Source organism: Narcine bancroftii, chromosome 13 (genome assembly GCF_036971445.1).
Source record: "Narcine bancroftii isolate sNarBan1 chromosome 13, sNarBan1.hap1, whole genome shotgun sequence".
In the NCBI taxonomy this organism is placed as follows: Eukaryota; Metazoa; Chordata; class Chondrichthyes; order Torpediniformes; family Narcinidae; genus Narcine; species Narcine bancroftii.
In genome coordinates, this window is record NC_091481.1 from 72,118,919 (window position 1) to 72,140,030 (window position 21,112).

Sequence of the window (21,112 nt, forward strand, 5' to 3'; positions counted from 1 at the left end):
GAGGCAGATACAATAGTGTCTTTTGAGAGACTTTTTGATAGGGAACTTGTAAAAATAGTGGGCTGGGGCATTTCTAAGGTAGGGACATGTTCAGCACAAAGGGCCTGTATTGAGCTGTAGACTTTCTATGTTTCTATTAACCCTCTAAGGGGGCAGGGGGGCAAATGGGGAGAGGGGGAGAGATGCAAGGCAGCAGAATGGGAGCAGGCAGGAGATTGAGTAAAAACCTGTCATGAAAGCAGGTAGATCAGGTGATCAGGGAAAGAATGGAGCGGGAAGAAAGAGCAAGGCTGGATCAGAATGAGAGGTAATGAGGGAGTGGGTTAGGTGGAGAGAAGGGCTGAAGGGAGAGCATTGAGATCTAGGGGTGAAAAGGAGGGTGTGGTTGGAGGTTTGGAGGGGGAGAGGGGTGTTGGTGGAGAGGATTGCATGTCAAATCTTCACATCACCACTGGCCTGGCACCTTGCATGGGCAGGAACCTGTGAATGGAGGAGAGGATAAATCTGGCACTGATGCATTTATAGGTTCAGTAAAGCCTCAAGACCTTTCTGTGTATTTCAAGGAGAACCCTTGCCCATGCTGGAGACATCATAAATTCCTTGCAATGACTTCATTTACCGCTGGTTTCCCACCTCCCCTTTATACAAGATGGTAGCAGAGTGAAGAGGGCACAGCCTGGGTGGAGGGGGTTCTTGAGGATAGAGGTTGCTTTTTTAAGACACCATCTCTTGTAGATGTCCTCAATGGAGTGAAGTCTGGTGCCTGTGATGTCACAGGCTGAGTTACCAGCCCTCTGGGTTTGATTTCTTGTCCTGAGCGTTGGCACCACCGCACCAGACAAGTGATGCAACCAGCCAGAATGCTCTCCACGATACACCTGAACTTTTCGAAAGCCTTCGGTGACATACTGAATCACCCCAAACTGCTCACAAAGTATAGCCATTGGTGAGTCTTCTTCACGATTGCATGAACATGGAGGCTCCAGAACAGATCCTCGGAGATGTTGACACCAGCATCACAAAGATGACTTTGTGTCATTCCAAACTTTGTGAAAAGCTTTTAGAACGGCTTCAAAGAGCCTGATAGAAACCCAAATCCTCTCAAACTCTCGACCATGTCAATTATTGGAAGATGTAAAAACCTGCAGTTAAATGCTGGAAATCTGAAACAATATTGGAAATGTTGGGGCCAGGCCGAATCTGTGGCTTGAAACATTAACTCTCTGCCACATGTTTGCAATCAGTATTTTCTGATTCTTACTGGTCACCTCTGTCAGGGTTGGAGACATTTAGAAAAATTAATTCAGTACTTACCCACATCTCAAAACCTCCACTGAATCCAGCCAGGTTAGGGTTGTATGTGCATCAGACCTGCTGCAACATTTAGAGCCGGAAATCTTCCCACGATCCAGGGTTGTCCTCTTCAGCCTCCACTTCCAGATCAAGGGCTTTTCTTTTGCCCCAAATCCCCATGCCCACCAGCATTAATTTTATTATTTCTCCCCACACCCCCAAAAGACCACCATTATTTCTACACCCTCCTTTAGAACAGGTTAATTCCTTTTCAATCTCTCCCATGCTTGCTCCACGTGGGACAAAACTGGTCTTTGATCTCCGTACCACTTCCCCACACCAAACCACCTCCCTTAACGCCCCAGGTTCTACACTTGCTCAGCGGCGGTCTCAGAATCCTTTGGCACCGAGAACTTGACCAAATCTCCCTTCCCAGTCCTGAATGTCCAACCCATTTTGAGACAGGACTGCCCTGCCCACCAAAATTGGCCATCCTGAGCTGATAGCTGCATGACGTTTTAACACTTCCTCTATTCTCTGCCCATTGTTACGAAGTGTCCAAACACAAATTAGAAGAATTTCTCCTTCTTCCTGTGTAGCGTACAACACAACGGCATGAACATCAGATTTTTGCCCTCCAGAATTCTGAATTTTTTTTCCCCAAATCAGATTCATTTCTCTTTTTGGCATCAAGCCTTTTTTTTTTATAAATGATCTTTGACTTGCTGACCATAACAGGTCCACCTTTAGTTTTGAGCTTTAGTGCTGTACGGGGATAGATTTATGAAATACCCTGTTAATTCCTTTAACATCAGCCATTATTCATCATCTTACTAAAGCCAACTTCTGTATAATTTCTTGTATCTTCTATTGTTGGCATCGTTGCTTCCTCAGATTTCCAATTCATATTTCCATTCTGACTGGTTCCATCACACAGGACAGGAAAAGGCTAGAGTTGGGAACTCGGCCTGCGCCATCACGGGCACCAGACTTCACTCCATCGAGGACATCTACAAGAGGCGGTGTCTTAAGAAAGCAGCCTCTATCCTCGAAGACCCCCACCACCCGACCGTGCCCTCTTCACTCTACCCCCATCAGGAAGGAGGTACAGGAGCCTGAAGACGAGCACTCAGCGGTACATTGTCCTGAACGGACAATGAACCTATCTATGGACATTACCTCACTCTTTCTGGACTCATTTTTTAATTTTGTATTCAGGAACTGTAATTTATAGCAATTCTGCTCCTGTAATACCCAATTCTGCTCGTGCAAAAGAACAAATTCTGTGACATGTTTGTGACAATAAACCTGATCCTGATGCGCTGGTCATTTCTTGCTGTGAATCAGTTTGCAACTGAACAATTGTTTGGGGAAAAAAATAGGCTGACAATAGCCCTGGCAACATCAAGTATGGTCATAACTTGACATAAATCACAAATGGAACTCCACCTTGATGAGTTGGAGATCAGCATTGCAACCTATTGGAAATAAAACATGACAAATGAGCAACTGAAATGCAGAATCTGGGTAATTATTGCTGAAAATGATAAAATCAAAACAAAACCATGGCCCATCTGACCTCTGGTGCAAGATTTACAGTTTCATAATAACCTACCATACTTGCTGCAATGTTTATTGCTCCCTGCAGAATCACATGATGCACTCTGTGGAAGAGAATTCATGGGGCCTGCCAGCACAGCTATTGCATCCAGTTATACCTCAGTAACCACATTTCCAGATGAAAGCTCTTCATTATCTGCCACTCAATTTAGATGTATCCAATGAATGGAAGTTGAAAGCTCTTCTACCACACTCGTATTCTCCCTCGTTTCATCCAACTCTCCACCCCCTTCCCTCTCCATTCAGAACCATCCCCCTCCCCGTTTTCTCGTGCAATCCATCATTTACCTCCTCCCCCCAACCATCATTAATCAGGCACCTGCCTATGTTTTGCTCAAAACACTGGTTATGCACCTTTACCATATAAAGTGTACAGTTTGACCAACACCCTGTGTTTAGTAATCTGGTCTCATAGATCACACTTATTCAGCTGCTTGGCCTCTGGCTGAGGTAGCATTGCTTAGATATGTGTGGTGATACCAAATTTGTCCCATTCCCCTCGTTTTGACTGCATGTTGATTGATAATTCTCAAAAACATTCAAAATAAAAGATCTGTCCTAGGTTTTAGAAAGTGAAAGGCAGGTTTTTTTTTTAAAAAACCCTGCCGTCTGCTCCGATTACAGATATCAGGTTTGGCAATTATTCAACTGAATGGATTTACCATGTGATATTTTCATGTCTTTCTCTCTTTGAACAGATGGTTTTTTAAAAAAAAAACAAGTAGAGACCCAAGAACAATTTTTTCTCCCCTACACAAATTGAAAAGGTACATTGGGGCAAATTTGTACTGCAAGACAAGTTAATAAAATTCTTTATTTGCCTTAACTTCAGGATGTCCCCAATCAGTTTACAATGAAGTGCATTTAGGTTTAATCTCTGCTGCAATGTAGGAAATCCACCAAATTACACAAAACAGGCTCCCACTATCATTCTAAATAGTTTAATTGAAGATATTGGTCATCATAATCTTCAACCTCTTCAGCTATGGCCCCCCTAGGGCTCTGCTCAGTTTATGGGGCCCCCTTCCCAGTGAAGTGGTCACGTTTTGGTTCTTCTGCATTTCTCCTACCAACTACAGGAAAAACAAAAAATTTGTTAGGTGAGGTGAAAAGAAAACGAGGCTTTTACTGTACAAGCTGGAGCGTCCGGGGTTGGGTTGCCAGCATCCCTAACAGCAGGGGGCCAGTCCACATTCTTTATTCTCAGGCCACTGGAGTGAGACTTCCAATCACGTCTGAAAACCACTTAGAATAAAAAGAACATTTCTCATTTAGTGATGGGGTGGGAACATCTGCTTTATCTACTGCCACGTGGAACACATTTCACCTTAAACAGAAGCAATTGTGATTGCAGTTAGCCCATGTTTCGATCTGCAAGTTTCTTTGGAAGTTATATGGGCAAGACACAGCTTATTAGAAAAAGTGACAGGCTCTCAATTTAATACACAAAATGGGGAGCAGTGAGAGAGACTCTCACAGAATTCCCTTCAGAGAGAGGAGAACCTCTTCAGGTTAGGCATCCCTCGAAGAGATTTCGCAGTGGAGCAATGATTCAGATTGATTGTCAGAGTACATACACATCACATACAACCCTGAGATTCCTTTTTCCTGCAGGCACAGCAGAATCACCACTAATTGGTAGGGCAAAAACAGCATAAACAAGAACTATAAACAGATAACAAATGTAAGTAAAGCGATTGTGCAATACAGAGAGAACAAAAGAAAATGAAGTGCCCAAGAGTCCTTAAATGAGTGAGTTTGTTGTTGAGTTAAATAAAAGTCTGCAGACACTGTACAAAACACTGTTTCTAATTTAACTGAATATTTCTCATTGATTTAAGTTAACACGAGTTCCATTATGAACAATACCAAGGTTTGAAGGACAAAATTTATGTTTGCTCTTGGGTGCAGAAGGAAGATGAGTATTTGAATGTGCTAAATTGTCTACAATCAACAGCAAGACAACAACCACCCAGCCACAGTGCACAAGGGCAGGGGATGGGACCTTCTTGGCAGGGTTAGAAATGGACAGAGCTGTGTGCTGCTTCTCACAGAACATCAAAGACAGCCGAATTTATTTTTTTTTAAATATAAAAGGGAGCATCAAGTTGTAGTGGAGCTAACAGGCATCTTGTACTCAAGAAATTTCATTGTCGAATGCATGGGTTTCATCTCCAGAAAAAGGACGTACACACAATGAGCTCCAATTTTCATGCTTTTAATACAAAGTTAAAAAAGATCCGGAACATTATAAACTATACAGCTCTGACCTCACCTACAACAAATCTGCAAAAACATCTTAGCGTCAAGCAAGTATTGCACAATGTTCCAAAGTAGAAAATTGGGATATTTTTCAGTCTACAATAAAAGGAATTATTTGCATCCACTTTCCTTAACAGAAAATAACCATTCCTTTCAAAAAAAGTAAAATGTACATAATTTGAAAAAATCCTGCCACCGCTTTTACTTTTTCTGAAGCGTACAATGTCAATATCGGTTTTCAATTTTTTTTGAAAAAATAATTTGTCGCATATGAAATCTGAAATGAAATTACAATAATGTACATTAGAAATATATACTCTTAACCTTTACAAACATAGTAAATTATTCAAGCAAAGGAAACCAAAGAAACTTAAGATTCCGATCAGTTAGTGCCAAATTTTTTTAAAATAAAAAAAACCAAGCAGTGTTTTTTATGTTCAAGTAAAGAAAGGCTAACATCTGCATAATACATCACATCACCTCAATGAAGAACACTTGGGGTAAGGGAGAAAAAAAGGAATAAAAAGTCCTCCAAAAAAATTAATTTTTAACAAAATTACTAGTTTTTCTTTCCCCAACACATCTAAAAACCCTAAATGAAACCAATTATATACCTCACTACTAGATCATTTCTTTTACTGGTAAGCAGAACTGATTAGAGGTCACCAAGGCTGTCCTAGTATAGTCTGGTACAGTGGTTCAAATGATCCATCATGTGCCAAGCATCGACATAAAACTAACCCCTGCTTGGACCAGTTTACTCCTTCTCTAATGAAGACTGAAGGCCAGAAACCTGGTGATTAAATCTTCAAGGTTGCAAATCTTGTCGGGCATGTGACTCAAGTGAGGGCTGGGTTGGAGAGACCAAACTTATTGATCCCAAACTGCGAGTTTGGCCACAGGGCCTTCAAGACCCAAGGACAAAAATCTGCCTTTTGTTGATAGTTGTTCTGTCGTTACCAACATTTGAGGGACGTACATTCCAATTCACAAGGCAGACGGCCTTCCTTGCGTTTTTCCACCAGTATTTAACTGGTAGTCTGGAAACCTTTTCCAACAACACCAGGATGCTAACCTCAACTTTGGAAGAGCACAGTGAACGCTAAATGGTCACGGGGGCACGAGCAGAGAGCACAGAGACTGTTTTAACTTTAGAGTCAAAAGCAGTCCTAGGTGAACAGAACAACATTTACAATGGTCCTTTACCTACCACCATTCCCTCCACATTACTTTCTACTCTAAAGTGCACATTCCCTGTCACTTCTTATTAAAAATTAGTAAGCACAGAAAAAAAATGCAGATTTTGGATGGTGCTTTACTGAAACTCTCGATTGTAAACAATTTGGTGACCACCTTCAATTCCAGAATCAGTTAAGTTGCAAATTGTAGGCAGTTATGGTATTTGCATTTCAGAGTGTATGAATATCAAAGCACAACTGTTTAGGTTAACAGAAATAACAAGCCATTTCAACGGGGCAAAGAAAGAGCAGGGAGAGGGGGAAGTTGGGCAGTGCATATCGACTTCAAAGCTTTTAAAAATGATCAATTTCAGCGGTCTTGGTCTTGTAGTGTGCTTGATACATTGGCATAACAGCACAAAATTCACATCAGCTTAAAAAAAATCAATAGTGTTCCAGCATCATGGATCCTGGGTTGAAGTGGCAGTGGAGTTTACTAGCAGTATGGGTGTGTTGGACAATAATGACTCAGCCAAGGGGGTTCCATGGATTTGCTGAAACAGTGGCCAAGCAGATTATAGAGCAGTAACAATTAGTCCCTGGTTCACTTTCACTCAGAACTTCAACTCCATAACAATTGCTTCATGCTTAATAACTTCATGACTCCCACAACAGTTCAAGATCGTAAATACCTTAAAGGTAACTATATGTCTGGCCCTTCAGGGCGTCCTTATATGATTCTTGATCATAATGACATTTACTTTGTTCAAGTTGTGTTTTGGAGGTTTCAAGTCACAGTATCCTGGCCAAGCTGAAATGCAAGATTAACTAGGTAGTTCAGAGACATTTTAATGCTAAAACTACCATATATGCGATCGTACAGGGCAACTCGTGTACAGGACGATCCCAGAATTTCCACCTAAAATGTTGGTTTGAGTGATACCCTTTGAATAAGACGATGCCTCCCCCCACCCCCAAAAAAAATCTGGCACTTACTGCTGACCAGTCAATGCTGTTAAAAGCAATTCATAATATTTTAATACCAAATGATCATTTAAAAGTTTAAATTTTATTTGGATATTTTAAAATAAACCACTGTCAGCTCCTGTAACAGGCCATTTAAAACCTGTATAGCGCAGACAGCAATTGGACTTGGCAGATGGACCCCACGGAGGAGTGCTGAGACTTCGTGAATAACTAATGGGGCATGCACGAGATTATATTGGAGCCGGCGAGAAGATGGCGGTGGTGTTGAGACTTCATTGTCAAAGTTAGAATTTTAGACCCGGCGAACTAATTTTAAGATGATATTTTTAAGTTTCAAGCATCATCCTGTACAACACCATATATGGTATATATAAATATAGGACATTTAAAGCTGAAAATCAGAAAGAAGGCAATCTATACCGACTGGCTGCACCGAGTCCATTGTTCAAAGTGACACACGCCAAAGGGTGAACAGGAGAAAGCTGTTCAACCATCACTTCAACCTGGGATTGTGTTTCAGACCAATTCTCGTTAAATAGACTATTAATAATAGACTATTATACCTCAAAGTAAAAGTACTTGGTATTTTATGGTTCAGTAGTTTATCAATAGTTTTTGAAGGATGGAGTTTTTATCCAAAACATGTACTTGTGCTGTTTGCCAGCCTCTGACTAGCTTTATTACCTGCTCGTTTGAACCTAGCTTTTATTCCCCCCACTTTAGCTGCATCGTTTTGGATAGGATGCCAGGACAAATATCACAGTAAAACAGAAATACAGAGGAGATGCTTGCATTAACTAACAGACTGCCACAGGGCAATGCATTCTGGGTGGGTTGGGAGAGAGAAAGAAAGACACACACACAATAAAGTTTTCTTAACCAAACTGTGCATGTATAACCCTGGCTCAGAAGAGTCCACCGACTTTCAACAAGAGAACAATACAAACAATTCACTTCTGGCAAATTGCAAAGACAAATAAAAAGCTTTGGTCATCCATCCTTCCTGCTGAAGCACCAGTTATTCTGGGCAGGGTTTCAGAACCAATTAAAATGAATTTCTTCATGGGTGGATTGGAATAAGCTGCTTACAGCTTGTTCAGCGGGTAAGAGGGACGTGCAAGGAGCTGAAGGAAGCTAGTACGAGGTCATGAACATCCAGGGGGTCAACAGAAGATGTCCAAATCTTGTGGGTTATAAACAGCACAGGTCTTCTTGCATATATTTATAATGTGTGCAGAAGTGTTTCTATTGATTTGCAAAACCCTCTATCCTTTACTAAAATTCTAAACCTAATTAACTGTTCTAACAAATGTTTAATTTAGTCAAATATTGCAGCAAAATGGAACAACTCTGAAATATTAGGATAAAATATTTATCAAACTGATAATCTCATCACCATTCATAGACTGAAATAAACAGCCTGGTAGCGTTGTAAACGCATCAAATTAAATATTGCTCCCTGCCTCAAAGATTATGCTAGTTTATTTTTGTTATAAATGACAAAGTAAACACTGCTGCACATGTCCTCGAGTATATTTTACAATAACTTTGAAGAATTTTCCCAAATCCCTCTGTTACTCCTCCTATAACAATTTTCAGTACAAAAACTCCCAGATGCAACAAGGTTCTCTGAACTACATCCCCACCTACTTGGCACTTGATTTCCATTACAAGATTAGCTGCCGACCGTAGGCTTTAGGTTTCACGGGACCCTAACTGCAGCAAGATGCTCTACCTGCCGAATTTCGTAAACTTCATTCAAAAGTGTCACATTCTCTAGGGATGTAATCACATGAGCATCACTGAAGTATTTTTCTGGATGATTCTCTTAACTGGTGGTTCCATCATAAATTCAATGCACTTACTGCAAGAACTAACCTCCAAACATATTGCATTGCTTCTTAATGGAAAGGAAGCTGGGTCCTCAGATGATCACCATGGAAGCAATACAGGCAACAGCATAGTTTTTTTTTTAAATATGCAAGTGATTTGGGCATTACAAAATTCATTCGTCACTTTCAGGCACCTGAAAACTAACCTACAGGATACAGCTTTTACTAGGTGGTCCTAACGGTCCGTTACCCATGTAGAATTTCAACTATAATTTGGTCACTTGCATCCTGAACACATTGGCCAAGCATGAACCTGGTAAGATACTGCCGTTAAAAGCTAGACCACCGCAAAGACCCAATGTGCTTCATGCTCTTAATTGTTGGACCAGTTTCGGACAATGCCTGGATTCCATGGTTACTCAAATCTCCTGACAGTTATTTTTTTATGCAATCATTCACTAGTTGAGCTACATCTAGTGTCAGAGGCAAATAACTTACAGCACCCATAAAGACACGTTATTCCCAAGTGTAATGTGTCCCTCCCACCATTAAAACCTTGATGTCACTCAGTCTGCACCATCTCTTTGCATTATAGGAGAAAATAGCTTTGAGTCATAAAGAACCCAAGTGAAAAACAAAGAATACAACCTGGAACACCAAGGTTTAAATTCAAAAGGGATTACAGAAAGGCCTTACACTGGGATGTAAATGCCCTGTCATCACATCACTGCGACATCTAACTGCCACACTTGCTGCTTCAATTGCTCCCCAACCCAACAGCAGAGATGGTAGGAGGCTCTCTGTAAGACACAAAGTACTGCAGATCTTCGACCTGGAGCTTGTTACGTAGTCCAGCCAAATGTCATTGGTCTTCAGAAAATGATGCACAGCTTCACAGGATTTTTAATTTTTTGCTAGTTGCCACACAATGCAGTAGTTTGAATTAGGAGATCAACGTGGACGAAGACCTTCAAAGCCCTTTAACCAAAAACTGTAGATTCTGTTGCAGTGCAGAGTGAGGTGTTCTTTGTTGACAAGACTCGCTGAGTTTGAGGAGAAAGAGCAAACAGAGCAAATTCCACGACCAACCAGCTTGGACTGGATAAGCGAGACACTCCTGCTGCTTCATGAGGCTTTCTCTGGCAGGATTCTGCTTCACTGTGAACCTGCCAAACTCATTCATTAGTAACGCCTTCTCATCCCACTAGCAACAATAAAAATAAGTGGGGAACGTGTTCTAGCAATCCTGATCTAGCTCCTACCTTACCAACTACAGTGCAAAATTAAACACAGATAGATACTGGCACAGGTGTGAGGTAATCCCCCAAATCTAACTGCTGTGAAAAACTGATAACACTACCAGTTATAAATATTGTGACCTTTATTTTACTCAAATTTAGAGTATTCTAATATTTCAGTATTTCACTTTTAAGATGGACTTTTGTTGCCATGTTTCCCAAGGGAGGAATATAGAATTTTCGACAAGAAAAAAGGGTAATCAACTCTGGAAAAACCTACAACCTACCAATGGATTGCAGTATGCAACTTGAACAATTTCAAAGAAAATTTTGAAAACTTGGGAGATGATTAAATGGGATTGGAGGCTTAACTTTAAACTGTTCCAAAGTGCTCTTTAACACAATATATTAGTGTTGGCCTTCTTTGAGTTATGTATATAAAGGGTTCTTCACTAAATATTTTAGTTTGCCAAGACAACTGGCTGAAATGGCTGGTTAGGATACTGCATGGTATTCAAGTTGAAGTCAAGTCCTTCCACAAATGGGGCTTTCTCACCCAGGTTGTTGTTGTAGATTGGTGGCACCTCAAAGGCATTAGGAAATGGTGCTGGGCCTGACGATGACTGATTTTCATTGCCGAAGTACAAGTTCAATGAGCCAGGGTAGACAAACTCCTTGGCATTTGGAGAGAGGGAGGATGGTGGAATCTGGTTGCTGCCGAGGACTAGCGAGTGCATCGATGTGGACAACCCCTTCTGCTTGATCAAGCCATTGGTTGGAGAGCGAGCCATCCTGCGGCCTCCAGTTTTCATCTTGGTGGACCCAAACTTTGTGGCAGCAAAAGCTGCAGTGGTGAATGTGATTGGCTGAGTGGACCTTGGGATGAAAGTGGGGCTTACTGAATTCCCAAAGGATGGAGAAGGGGAATTAGATAAAGAATTGCCTTGATCAGTGATGGGTGTGAAAACCTGGGCCTCTGGGTTAAAGCTGCTCTTTATTTCTTTGTCCAATTCTACACTCTCATTGTCGTCCATGTAGAGGACCTTCACAGCCCCCTTCTCACCGATTTGATAGGAGACCTCAAATGGATCAATCCAAAGACTCAATTCTTGGGGAACATTGGCTCGAATATCTTCTATATCCAATCCACTCCTCCTCGCAGCCTGCTCAATGATGGGGTCCACAGTTTCGCCGATATGGACACACCTGTACCCAGATCCCTTCAAAGGCTTTTCTGGGTACCAGTGGCCCTCATATTTCTGTTTTAGCAACCGCTCCAGCTCCTCCCCAAAGAGGTCTGCACGACGCCGCGGTAATTTGTTGTACAGATAGGAGATTATGAAATTTAAAGCCACTTTGATTTCCAAATGCATGCTTGATATGGTGACTGGGGCAAGGCAGTGTACAAACTTCAAATCCTCTCAATTCCTTTAAAAAAAGAGAAAAGGAGCAGTTAGATTGAACCTTCATTTTCTCTGGGAACCCAGTTTCAATCAGGATGAGCCTGTTTAAAACAATGATTAGGTCTCAGATTCAATCCTAATTTCAAGTTTCAGACTTCACGCCTGAAGGCAGCAACAATAAAGAAAAAGCCAGAAATAAAAATAGCTTAAGTTGCTAAATAGTCAAAAGGGTGACAAAGTTTAGAAGCTATACTTCTGGTTTTCTGAACTCATCCACACACGAGTTCCCCAACAGGATCAAGGACAAAATAATTGAATATAAAAAAATACAATTCCAACATCGCATCTACCCCTCGCTTCATTCCAGCAGAAGGTTATTTTAATTGTGCTTCAAAAATCAAGTTCTGATTGAGGAAATATGATGAAATTCATTGCAGTGTCATTAGACAATAATTATTCTAATATAAATAATTAGATAACATCAGATAATCAGCAAACAAACTTCAAAGAGGGAAAAAAGCAATACCTGGAATACTTTCCAAATTGGACAAATACTTAAACAAAAACAACTCTGGGACAGGGCAAAAGGGCAGGGGAGTGGGAGTAATTGAAGAGTATACACAAAGTTGGCAGTCGCAATGGCCTGACTGTCCTCCTGCGCTGTATAATAGAATTCTATGTGAACTTGAGCAATATATTCAATCACATTAAATTCCACCTGGATTGTAATCACCAGTACTTCACCTTATGTACAGTTTAAAATGTTCTTTCCAGACATCGCCCCAGTGTGAATGGACAAAGTGTACTGCTGGCCAGTAACAAATATCTGGAAGGCATAAGATATTTATACTTCCAAATCCTTGTAACATCACTGTCTAGTTACAATACAGTGCAGTGCGATCAACAGCTCCAATATGCATCCCGGTTTCTCAGCTTGTTTGCTGCACCCCTCAAACCCTGGACCTTAGCTGCCATGAACAAAAGTGGCAAGCACACAGAAACACTTGCCTGCAGGTTTCAAGTCCTGCACTATACCAACTTGGAAGTTAAAAGCAGTTTTAATTTTTGTAGTGTCGAAACCAGCCATCCTCAAAACTCTGCTCAAAGTTTATAGGCCCCCTTTTCTGTGAAGCAGTCAGGTTTATTTGGTTTCTTCTGTACTTCTCTCCTATTGACTACATAAAAAATAAAAAATGTTACGATTTCAGCCCGTGGCCCTCCTTGTTTGTGCTGTGGGCCCCGCTGGGGGAGGGTGGGGTGGGGTGAGATATGGCCCCCATTGAGAATGGCTGATCAAGCCCACTAAGAACCATAAAAGTGTCTCCAGCAGGAAGACTGCAGCAGCTTACAATTTCTGCAGTGGGTGGGCAAGTAGGGATGGATGACAATAGTGGCCTTGCCACCATCCACATCCTGAATAAGTAAATATTCTTTAATTTTGCCTGGATTTCAGAAGAATCAAGCAGAATGCAGATGCTTTAATAAAGGAATAATCCTTTATCTTTCCCTTTATATAATCATTGAAAAATCAAACAAAGATTACAACTAGTTGAAATGTAATCACACCATTCCTGTAAAGTGTATTGAGGTTCAATACCACCAGTAAATTCTACCGATTAGCATTGGTAATGACAGTCCCAAACAGCCACTGATGAGAGTAAAGAGTTTTGGCTGCTGTGCTTTGCATCTACATACATGCATCTAATGGGTCCAGTTTTCAAACTGCCCCCCTAAACTCACATTCCACCTTAAGCATTCCCTATGCCACGAGAGCTCTGTGATTAGTAAGTGCTTAAGGTGGTGTGAATGGGAAGAAAAAGGTTTGAAAACCGCCATTTTAATCATCCCTCGTTGACTCGTTATGTGCACAGTTTCATAACTCCAAAGGAAATGGGGCAATTATAATTTTTAATTAAGCCAAATATTTCAGAAACATTTGGGTCGAGAGCAGTGGTGAGGGAGAGTGAACAGAAACCAGAGAAGGTGATGTTAATGCCATCCGGTTGGAGAGGGCCTAGGTGCTGCTCCTCCAATTTGCGGGTGGCCTTGATTTGTCAGTGCATGAGGCCACGGACAGACATGTCGATGTGGGGATGGGGTGCGGAAGCGAAATTGAAACAAGGCATCACAATAGGTTTTGATCAGAGGTTCCTTATGTTGGGCAGAGCTGGGAACAGGTCATTTACAGCATGACACAACAGGACAGATTAAATAGAAAAAACATGGAAGTGATTGATTGCCTGAATTCTTGTGGTATGAATTAGTCTTTAAAGCAGAGGATTAGTGTTTCTGAAAAGAACATTCAACCAAAATACAATATGGGTTTTGGATAGTTAATGCAGTACAGAAAATTTTAAATGATCACAGTAAAAAAAATTTTTTTCCCCATCTCCTGTATTGGTGCAGCCAGCAAACCAAGAACCTGTGACTGGATGGAGACACAACTAAGTGTTTTTTTTTGCATGTTCAAATTCACCCTGAGATGTTGAAGAAGAAGCCAGGCTCAAGAGACACTTGGAAGGGAGCACTTCTCCCAAGGAAAGACTCTAGCAACCCACTGCTCAAAGGAAGTAGACCTTGTAACATCAACACTAGGTAGTACAGGAAGGCACAAAGTCAGCTCCATAGCAGCACAAGAATTATTACAAAAAAAGTTTCATGGAACGTGAACTTTAAAAACAGCTTTGTACACTGTTGTAGAACACTCCATTCAACATTCTACAGCAAAATAGCAAGGCCAGTATTTATTTTTAAATTGATAGTGAAAACAGAACAAATCTGAAAGACTTGTCAAATTCACAGGTAATGACTGACTGAACAATAAAACGCAAGCCCCAATGCTACAAAGACACTTCAGGAAGCTGGTATTGATGCAGTAAAGATGCAAGGTGGTTTATTACACTAATATACCCCAACCAATAGACTATTACTGATTATGGAGGCAATGCAAGTAAATGTGGGGTGAAACACTAAGGTCTGCAGATACTGATTGCAGTTAGAAATACAAAAACTGCTGGAAGAACTCACCTGGTCACACAATGTTCATAGGAGGTAAAGATATATAATCAACGTTTTGGGCCTGAGCTCTTCTTCAAGGTATGAGAAGCGGGCAGGCACCTGAATAAAACGACTGGGGGAGAAGAAAAGAATGGGCAAGGGGAGCACAGGCCATCAAACAAAAGATTGGGGATGGATAGGAGGACAGGAAAGATGAGAATTGATCAAGGAAGGGAGGTAGGCTTGTGTAAAGAGCTGGCAGAGATGGGGAGGAGGAGGGAGAGAGAGGGGAGGAGGGGGAGAGAGAGAAAAAAAGAGACCTAGAGGAAAGACATAGGATAGGGGAATGGAAGAGCTAGGAAGTGGTAACAGAAACCAGATAAGATGATGTTAATGTCATCCAGTTAGAGGGTGCCCAGATGGAATACACGGTATTGTTCCTTCAATTTGCAGGTGGTCTCAGTCTGGCAGTGCATGAGACCATGGACAGACATGTTGGCTTTGGAATAGGTCAGGGAATTGAAATGGGTGGGCACTGGGTGATGGCAAGGGGAATCATGTTGGATATGGAGGCTGGTGGGGTGGTAGGTGAGGGGAATCGTTGGATATGGAGGCTGATGGGGTGGTAGGTGAGGGCAAGAGGAATCATGTTGGATATGGAGGCTGGTGGAGTGGTAGGCAAGGACCACCCTTTCCCCATTTCCTTTCCTCCAGCTCTGCATTCAGAGCCACTTCCCTCCCCCCAAGCAATCCTCACCTTTCCTCTGCTGTCCTCCTCCCCATGTCCAGTTATGCCCTTTTGCTCCTCCCTCTGCCCTTTCTTCCCTTCTCCTCCAGCCTTTTAATTCAGAGGCCTGCTTGCTTTTTGCTTCAGAGTTCAGGCCTGTAAGTTTGGTTATACATCTTTACCTCCATTGGACTCTGCTTGGCCTGCTGAGTTCCTCCAGCATTTTTGTGTTTTTTTTTACAAGTCAATGTGCAAGTTGAATGCAATTTGTTAATTTTCACCGACCACTACACAATTAACACATCAAAGGTGTATGTGGTTGTCGCTTTATAAGGGAGAAATGCAAGATGGGTTAGGACTTGTACTTGCCTGTGGAACTAAATTTAGACTACGCCACGATTTAACTATTCCTATCAATCTCAATCCACATCTTGGCTATTTTGGGGTTTTTTTTAAATGCCTGAAGCATCTAAATCTATTTTCAATGGAATATTTTTGCATTCAGTAACATACAGACTTGGCATAAACTATATTCAGCAATATCTCTGATATCCCCAGTGTTGTGGTTTAATTTGAACTGAGCAAACTTGCATATACGAACTCTGTCGAGACCCAAAGCATTGACTATCCTTTGCCTCCACAGATGCTGCTTGACTGTTGTGTTCTTCCAGCAGTAGACTTCAATTGTTTTCTCTCCTCTCCACAAGTGATCTTTGAACATTTTCTGTTTTTACAGGTGCAACCAAAAGCAAGATGAAATTTTCCCCAAAACAATTTCCATCTAAAGATTCTAACCTCTTATCTAGACGAAAAGAGAATAAACTGATATGATAGCAGTATCCTGCTAAGTAATGGTTGGCAATTCCACTACCTTTCTTTTGGCTGTGACCAACATTAAAGGTAAAATTCTCCAGAAAGTGGCAATCAAGTTCAGATCTTAAACCAGTTGTCATAGGTGCTCTGTGGCTAGTAAGGGATTATTTAAATTGGTATATGAATGGGGGGGAGAAAAAAAGATTGAAAGCCACTGTCCTAAATACCTGACAGTCATGATAACCCTGCAGGGTGGAACTATGCTCAAAATGAAAAGCCCTTAACCTCCTCATTTCTACCTCGAGGGAGGTGATTCAAGCTCAAGTGCCTTTGTCACCAAAATCATCAACACAGCATTTTGGAACCATTCTTAATAGGAATTCTAACACAGAATGGAACACCAGGTAGCTAGGCAGTAAGATAGTCCAGCTCAGTGCATGGCAGACAGTCACTAATTCACCTATTACCTCCTGCCTTCAGGACTGTACTGCTCCTACCCCCCCTCCCCCCCACTATGAAGGCACCTACCTTCATTTTGTTCATACCTCGAAGGGCTCAAGCCTGAAATGTTGGTTATGTATCTTTGCTATATAAAGTTCAGTTTGACCTGCTGAGTTTCTCCAGCATTGAATTTTTACTTCAACCAGTGTCTGGAGACTTTCTTGTTTTAATTCAGTCACTAACACATGTTCTCCAATTGGTTCACAGGATTACAATCAAGAGCATGAATCCTGGCAATTCGATTGAAACAGTAAAACAATGTCAATCACAAATCTTAAACAGCATTCTGGTAAGATCAGTAACCAGAGAAACAAAGACTGCTGGAAGAACTCTGCAGGTCAGACAACATCCATAGGTAGAAATGGTCTATCAACATTGGGTTGGGACCCTTCATTTTCCCCATTCATCTCCACCCAGGGCCACAAACACACCACCCAGATGAGGCAAAACTTGACATACACTTCATCTAACCTGGTCTCCTGCATTCGATGTGGCTTCTTCTACATCAGTGGGACCAAATGCAGATTGGGTGAACACTTCACCAGGCACGATGCTCTGTTTGCAGGTCCAAGTACGAACTTTCTGCAGCCAACCACGTCTACAGGGCAAGTGCAACAATGAATGAGGAACTACATTCTTCCTAAACTGTCTTAAACCCAACGGCAGGAAATCGATTGTTCTGTTTCTATCTCTACCTACTCCTGTACTTATTTTCTAACACTTTCTCTCTCTTCCCCCACCCAACCCCCTGCCCACCCCCACAGGCGGTCTCTCCCTTCTCACAGCATATGTCCAATGCCCTTTCACTTTCTTTCCCCCTTCATATTGGTGATATCAGCCCCCTTTCACTTTAATCTCAATAAATGGACCCAATCAGAAATGTTGACTGACTATTTCTCCCCATGGATTCTGCTTACCTGCAGCTCACTGTGTTTAAGATCGGTAATCAAGCCAGTCAGGTTGGTTCAGCTACACATTCATACAAATGAGGCAAGTGGGCCCTGTCAACCTTCAGCAGATCTAGGTCCCTGCATTCACACTTCAATTTCTTGAACTTTATTCAAGATTCAATTTACTTTCATGTATTAAAGACAATTCAATATTACACAGAATTTGTTTATAGCAGACCCCTCATGGCACCCTCATGTATCCCATATCCGATACCTGGTACCCTTCAGCCTTGCCTGTTGACATTTTTCCAAACCTTGATGAAGGGCTCTAGCCCGAAACGTCAGTGATGTCCCTTTATCTTTGCTACATAAAGTACACTGACTGCTGAGTTTCTCCAATATTGCATTTTTACTTTTACCCCTTCAGCCAGTCTTGAGCCAGTCTCCAGCAGACCACAGCTCATTTTAAATTTCTTTGTTCCATTTCCTCTGGTTCCTCTGCTTGAGTACAGGTTTCAAATGATCTTTCTGCCATGCATGCTGCTTCTTTTCTGTCTGCCTGTGTCACGTGCTATATCACAGCCTGCCAGAATGGTTGATAAACTCTGCCAATCCTGGGCAGCAAGCATTTGCAAAAGCTGCATGTGGGTAACCCAGATGACATCACCTGCTATTTTTTTCTTCTTGCAACAGCATCAGCTCCTACAAAGATAGAAAGTTCATCAGCTGAGAAACTTGGAAGTGCAAATTCACAGCCCATTAACAAGAGATAAGGAGGTGTAGGTTCAGATTAACTCTTCAAATCTAGGAAAACAGACAAAATTCTTAGCCATTTTGCAACAAGCCAATAGAATATAGTAAAGAAAAAACATACCACACCTAATATTCCACAAGAACAACACGTCATATTCCATCTGGGCATTCTCCAACCAGACGGCATTAACAACGACTTCTCCAGTTTCCGTTAAACCCCTCCGCCCCACCGAGTTTCTTTCCTGTGTAAAATGACAGCACTGTGAGCTACTGTAATGGCAGTACTGCCAATGGTGCAGACCCAGGAGAGAAGAGACAGTATGCTCCAAAGGGTTCAACCGTACCCAGTCCTAATGCCAGCGGCTCCATACAGGAATAAATCTGCCTGCCAAAGGAGACAACAGGGTTTGTAAGTGAAATCCTGTAACCGTGGAGGACTGCGCCCAAGATGGCAGCACCAGGGGTTGCAGGCTCGGGGGAGCAGTGGACTCAAGCAGAGCACCAGAAATGAGAAGAACACTCCCCCATTGAGTTGGAGAAGCAGAGGAGATGACCCTCTAGGGAAAGTGACCATGGCAGCAAGGGGCTCAGTGGGTAAAGAACCCATGTATACGCTGCTGACAAGTGACTCATGGGAACCTCGTATCAGAGCTGGGATTCAAGAGGGTGCTGAGGGCAAGAAGGATTCCTGGTCGTGTTGGAGGTTTGGATCTGGAGCTCAGCCGCATAGGCTGCAGGAGTGCTAGAGGTGAATCCACGCACATCTCTCTTACTGTAAAGAGTGCGACGCCTTGTCTGCCTTACAGGCAGAAAATAATTTTGTGCAGTATTACATGTTCTGTACTATTACATGACATTAAAGGAATCTGGAATCCCAGTCTCCTTTAATCTAGCTCCCCAACCTCAGAGCTACCCCTACCCCCTATACTGATATTTTTCTCCCCTTCCCTCCCACCTCTATCCACCCACGACCTCTTATCTGTTAGTCTGTGCTCTGCCCCTTCTCCCCCCACCTTTTTATTCAGGCACCAGCTTGACGAAGGGCTCAGGCCTAAAACATTGGTTACCCTTTACTCTGCGGAGTTTCTCCAGCATGTGTTTAAGTGCAGGATAGATTTCACCTTGTTAAAACTATTACTTCTACTCTGGCATCGATCTCAAAGGCTCCAATTTAAAAACTTGGATTTGTGCACTAGAAACTCACTGCTCAACAGGCAGAGAAAGTTCATCATGAGAGAATGGATTGGAGATTCTCAAGTATCCAATTTGCAGAAGTTCTTCATCTGATCTGTTTGCAAAATATGGACTTACAAAAGTGAAATCTCAATAACTGCAAGATCATCCTCTCATTTCAACACTCACAGCTGATAAAGAAATGTCACTCACCACCACCACCCCCCCCCCCCCGCCCTTGATGAAACCATCAAATTCTTCAAAAGCCTCATCACTGCTTTCTGTGTTTGTGTTGAACGCAAAATTCCAAGGAGATCCTGCATATCCAAAGTGTGAGCTGGTGAAAGGTTTCCATTCCTAGAACGAATTTTTGTGGTTCTTGGAGAAGGGTGGGATTAGAGTAAAACAAACGACCAAAGCAAGTCAGGGGCAGGAACATGTACAAAACAATTCTACTTTCCACACCACTTCCCCTTGCATTCACTTTCATAACCTGCTTATGGCTTAATCATCTCATCTAGCAAGTTGACACCTATTGCTGGACACCTGTTCTCACTGAGCTACACTGTCATAATGTTCCAATTTACAGTTTAACTTTATTTTACAATCCTTCCATTTTCTATCCCTATAACCATTTTAAATCCTACAGTCCACAGATTTCTCTCCATCTGCAAATCTGGCTTTGTGCAACCCTAATTTAAAACATTCCACTATTACATCTGCACCTTCTCCTGTCTCAGCTCACAGCAACAGTATTCCTTGACGAAACTTCCCCAAGAATTTCCTCAATGACTTTGTTTCGCCCAGGCTTAAAGTCATCAGTTTTAATTCTTAAAAATATATATAGCTTGATACTAAATTTTGTTTGACAATGTCTCACAAAATGCCTTGGGATCTTGCTGTATTAGTGACCGGGGGAGGGGGGGGGGGAATGGTATAAAAGGAATAGACATTGCAAAAATACAATTGGTTGTGGTGGGTTTAAAATGGAAATCAACTCTAATGGAACCTTTACCTCTTCTACTCAGTTGGATCAAGACCGACAAAAACAGGCAATATTTTCCAATCAAGATTTATATCAGCAATAGATTTTTTTTCCCCAATAGCTTTGCCTCCTTGATTCTCAAACCATGCACAAGATCTGTACATCAACTTCAATCATTGTGTGAGAGCTCTGCAATGCACTGCACACAGACTCCTGCACTTCACTCTCTTAATCCAATGCCACCCAACTTTGTGCTGAGTTAGTCTAAACATAGCTCAGAGGTCATCTGCAAAAAAAAGTTTATGTCTACATTCTTGACTCTGAGAAATCCACACTGGTTGATCTACAAATAGCCTAAACAACATGGTCTTTGATGATCTGAATGACCACCACTCCCCATAAACAAATCCAAAATTTAAATTTGTAACAGACAGCCTAATGTGCCCTCAACCCATGAATG

At 41.8% G+C, this 21,112-nt stretch overlaps 1 protein-coding gene across 14 annotated transcripts in view; it reads right to left on the reverse strand.

Moving 5' to 3' along the window:
- Positions 1–5,115: 5,115 nt before the first annotated feature.
- LOC138748546 (protein Tob2-like) overlaps positions 5,116–21,112 on the reverse strand; it is a 30,529-nt gene continuing 14,532 nt past the window's right edge. For 2 of the 14 annotated variants that reach the window (XM_069908935.1, XM_069908931.1), the window contains 4 exons: positions 18,616–18,736; positions 18,409–18,443; positions 17,323–17,449; positions 10,536–11,838 (listed from right to left, as the gene is read on the reverse strand). In XM_069908935.1, the coding sequence (XP_069765036.1) occupies positions 10,872–11,783 (912 nt within the window). In that variant the 5' untranslated portion in view covers positions 11,784–11,838; positions 17,323–17,449; positions 18,409–18,443; positions 18,616–18,736 and the 3' untranslated portion in view covers positions 10,536–10,871. The other 12 variants (XM_069908938.1, XM_069908934.1, XR_011348131.1 and 9 more) reach the window with 10 other exon arrangements.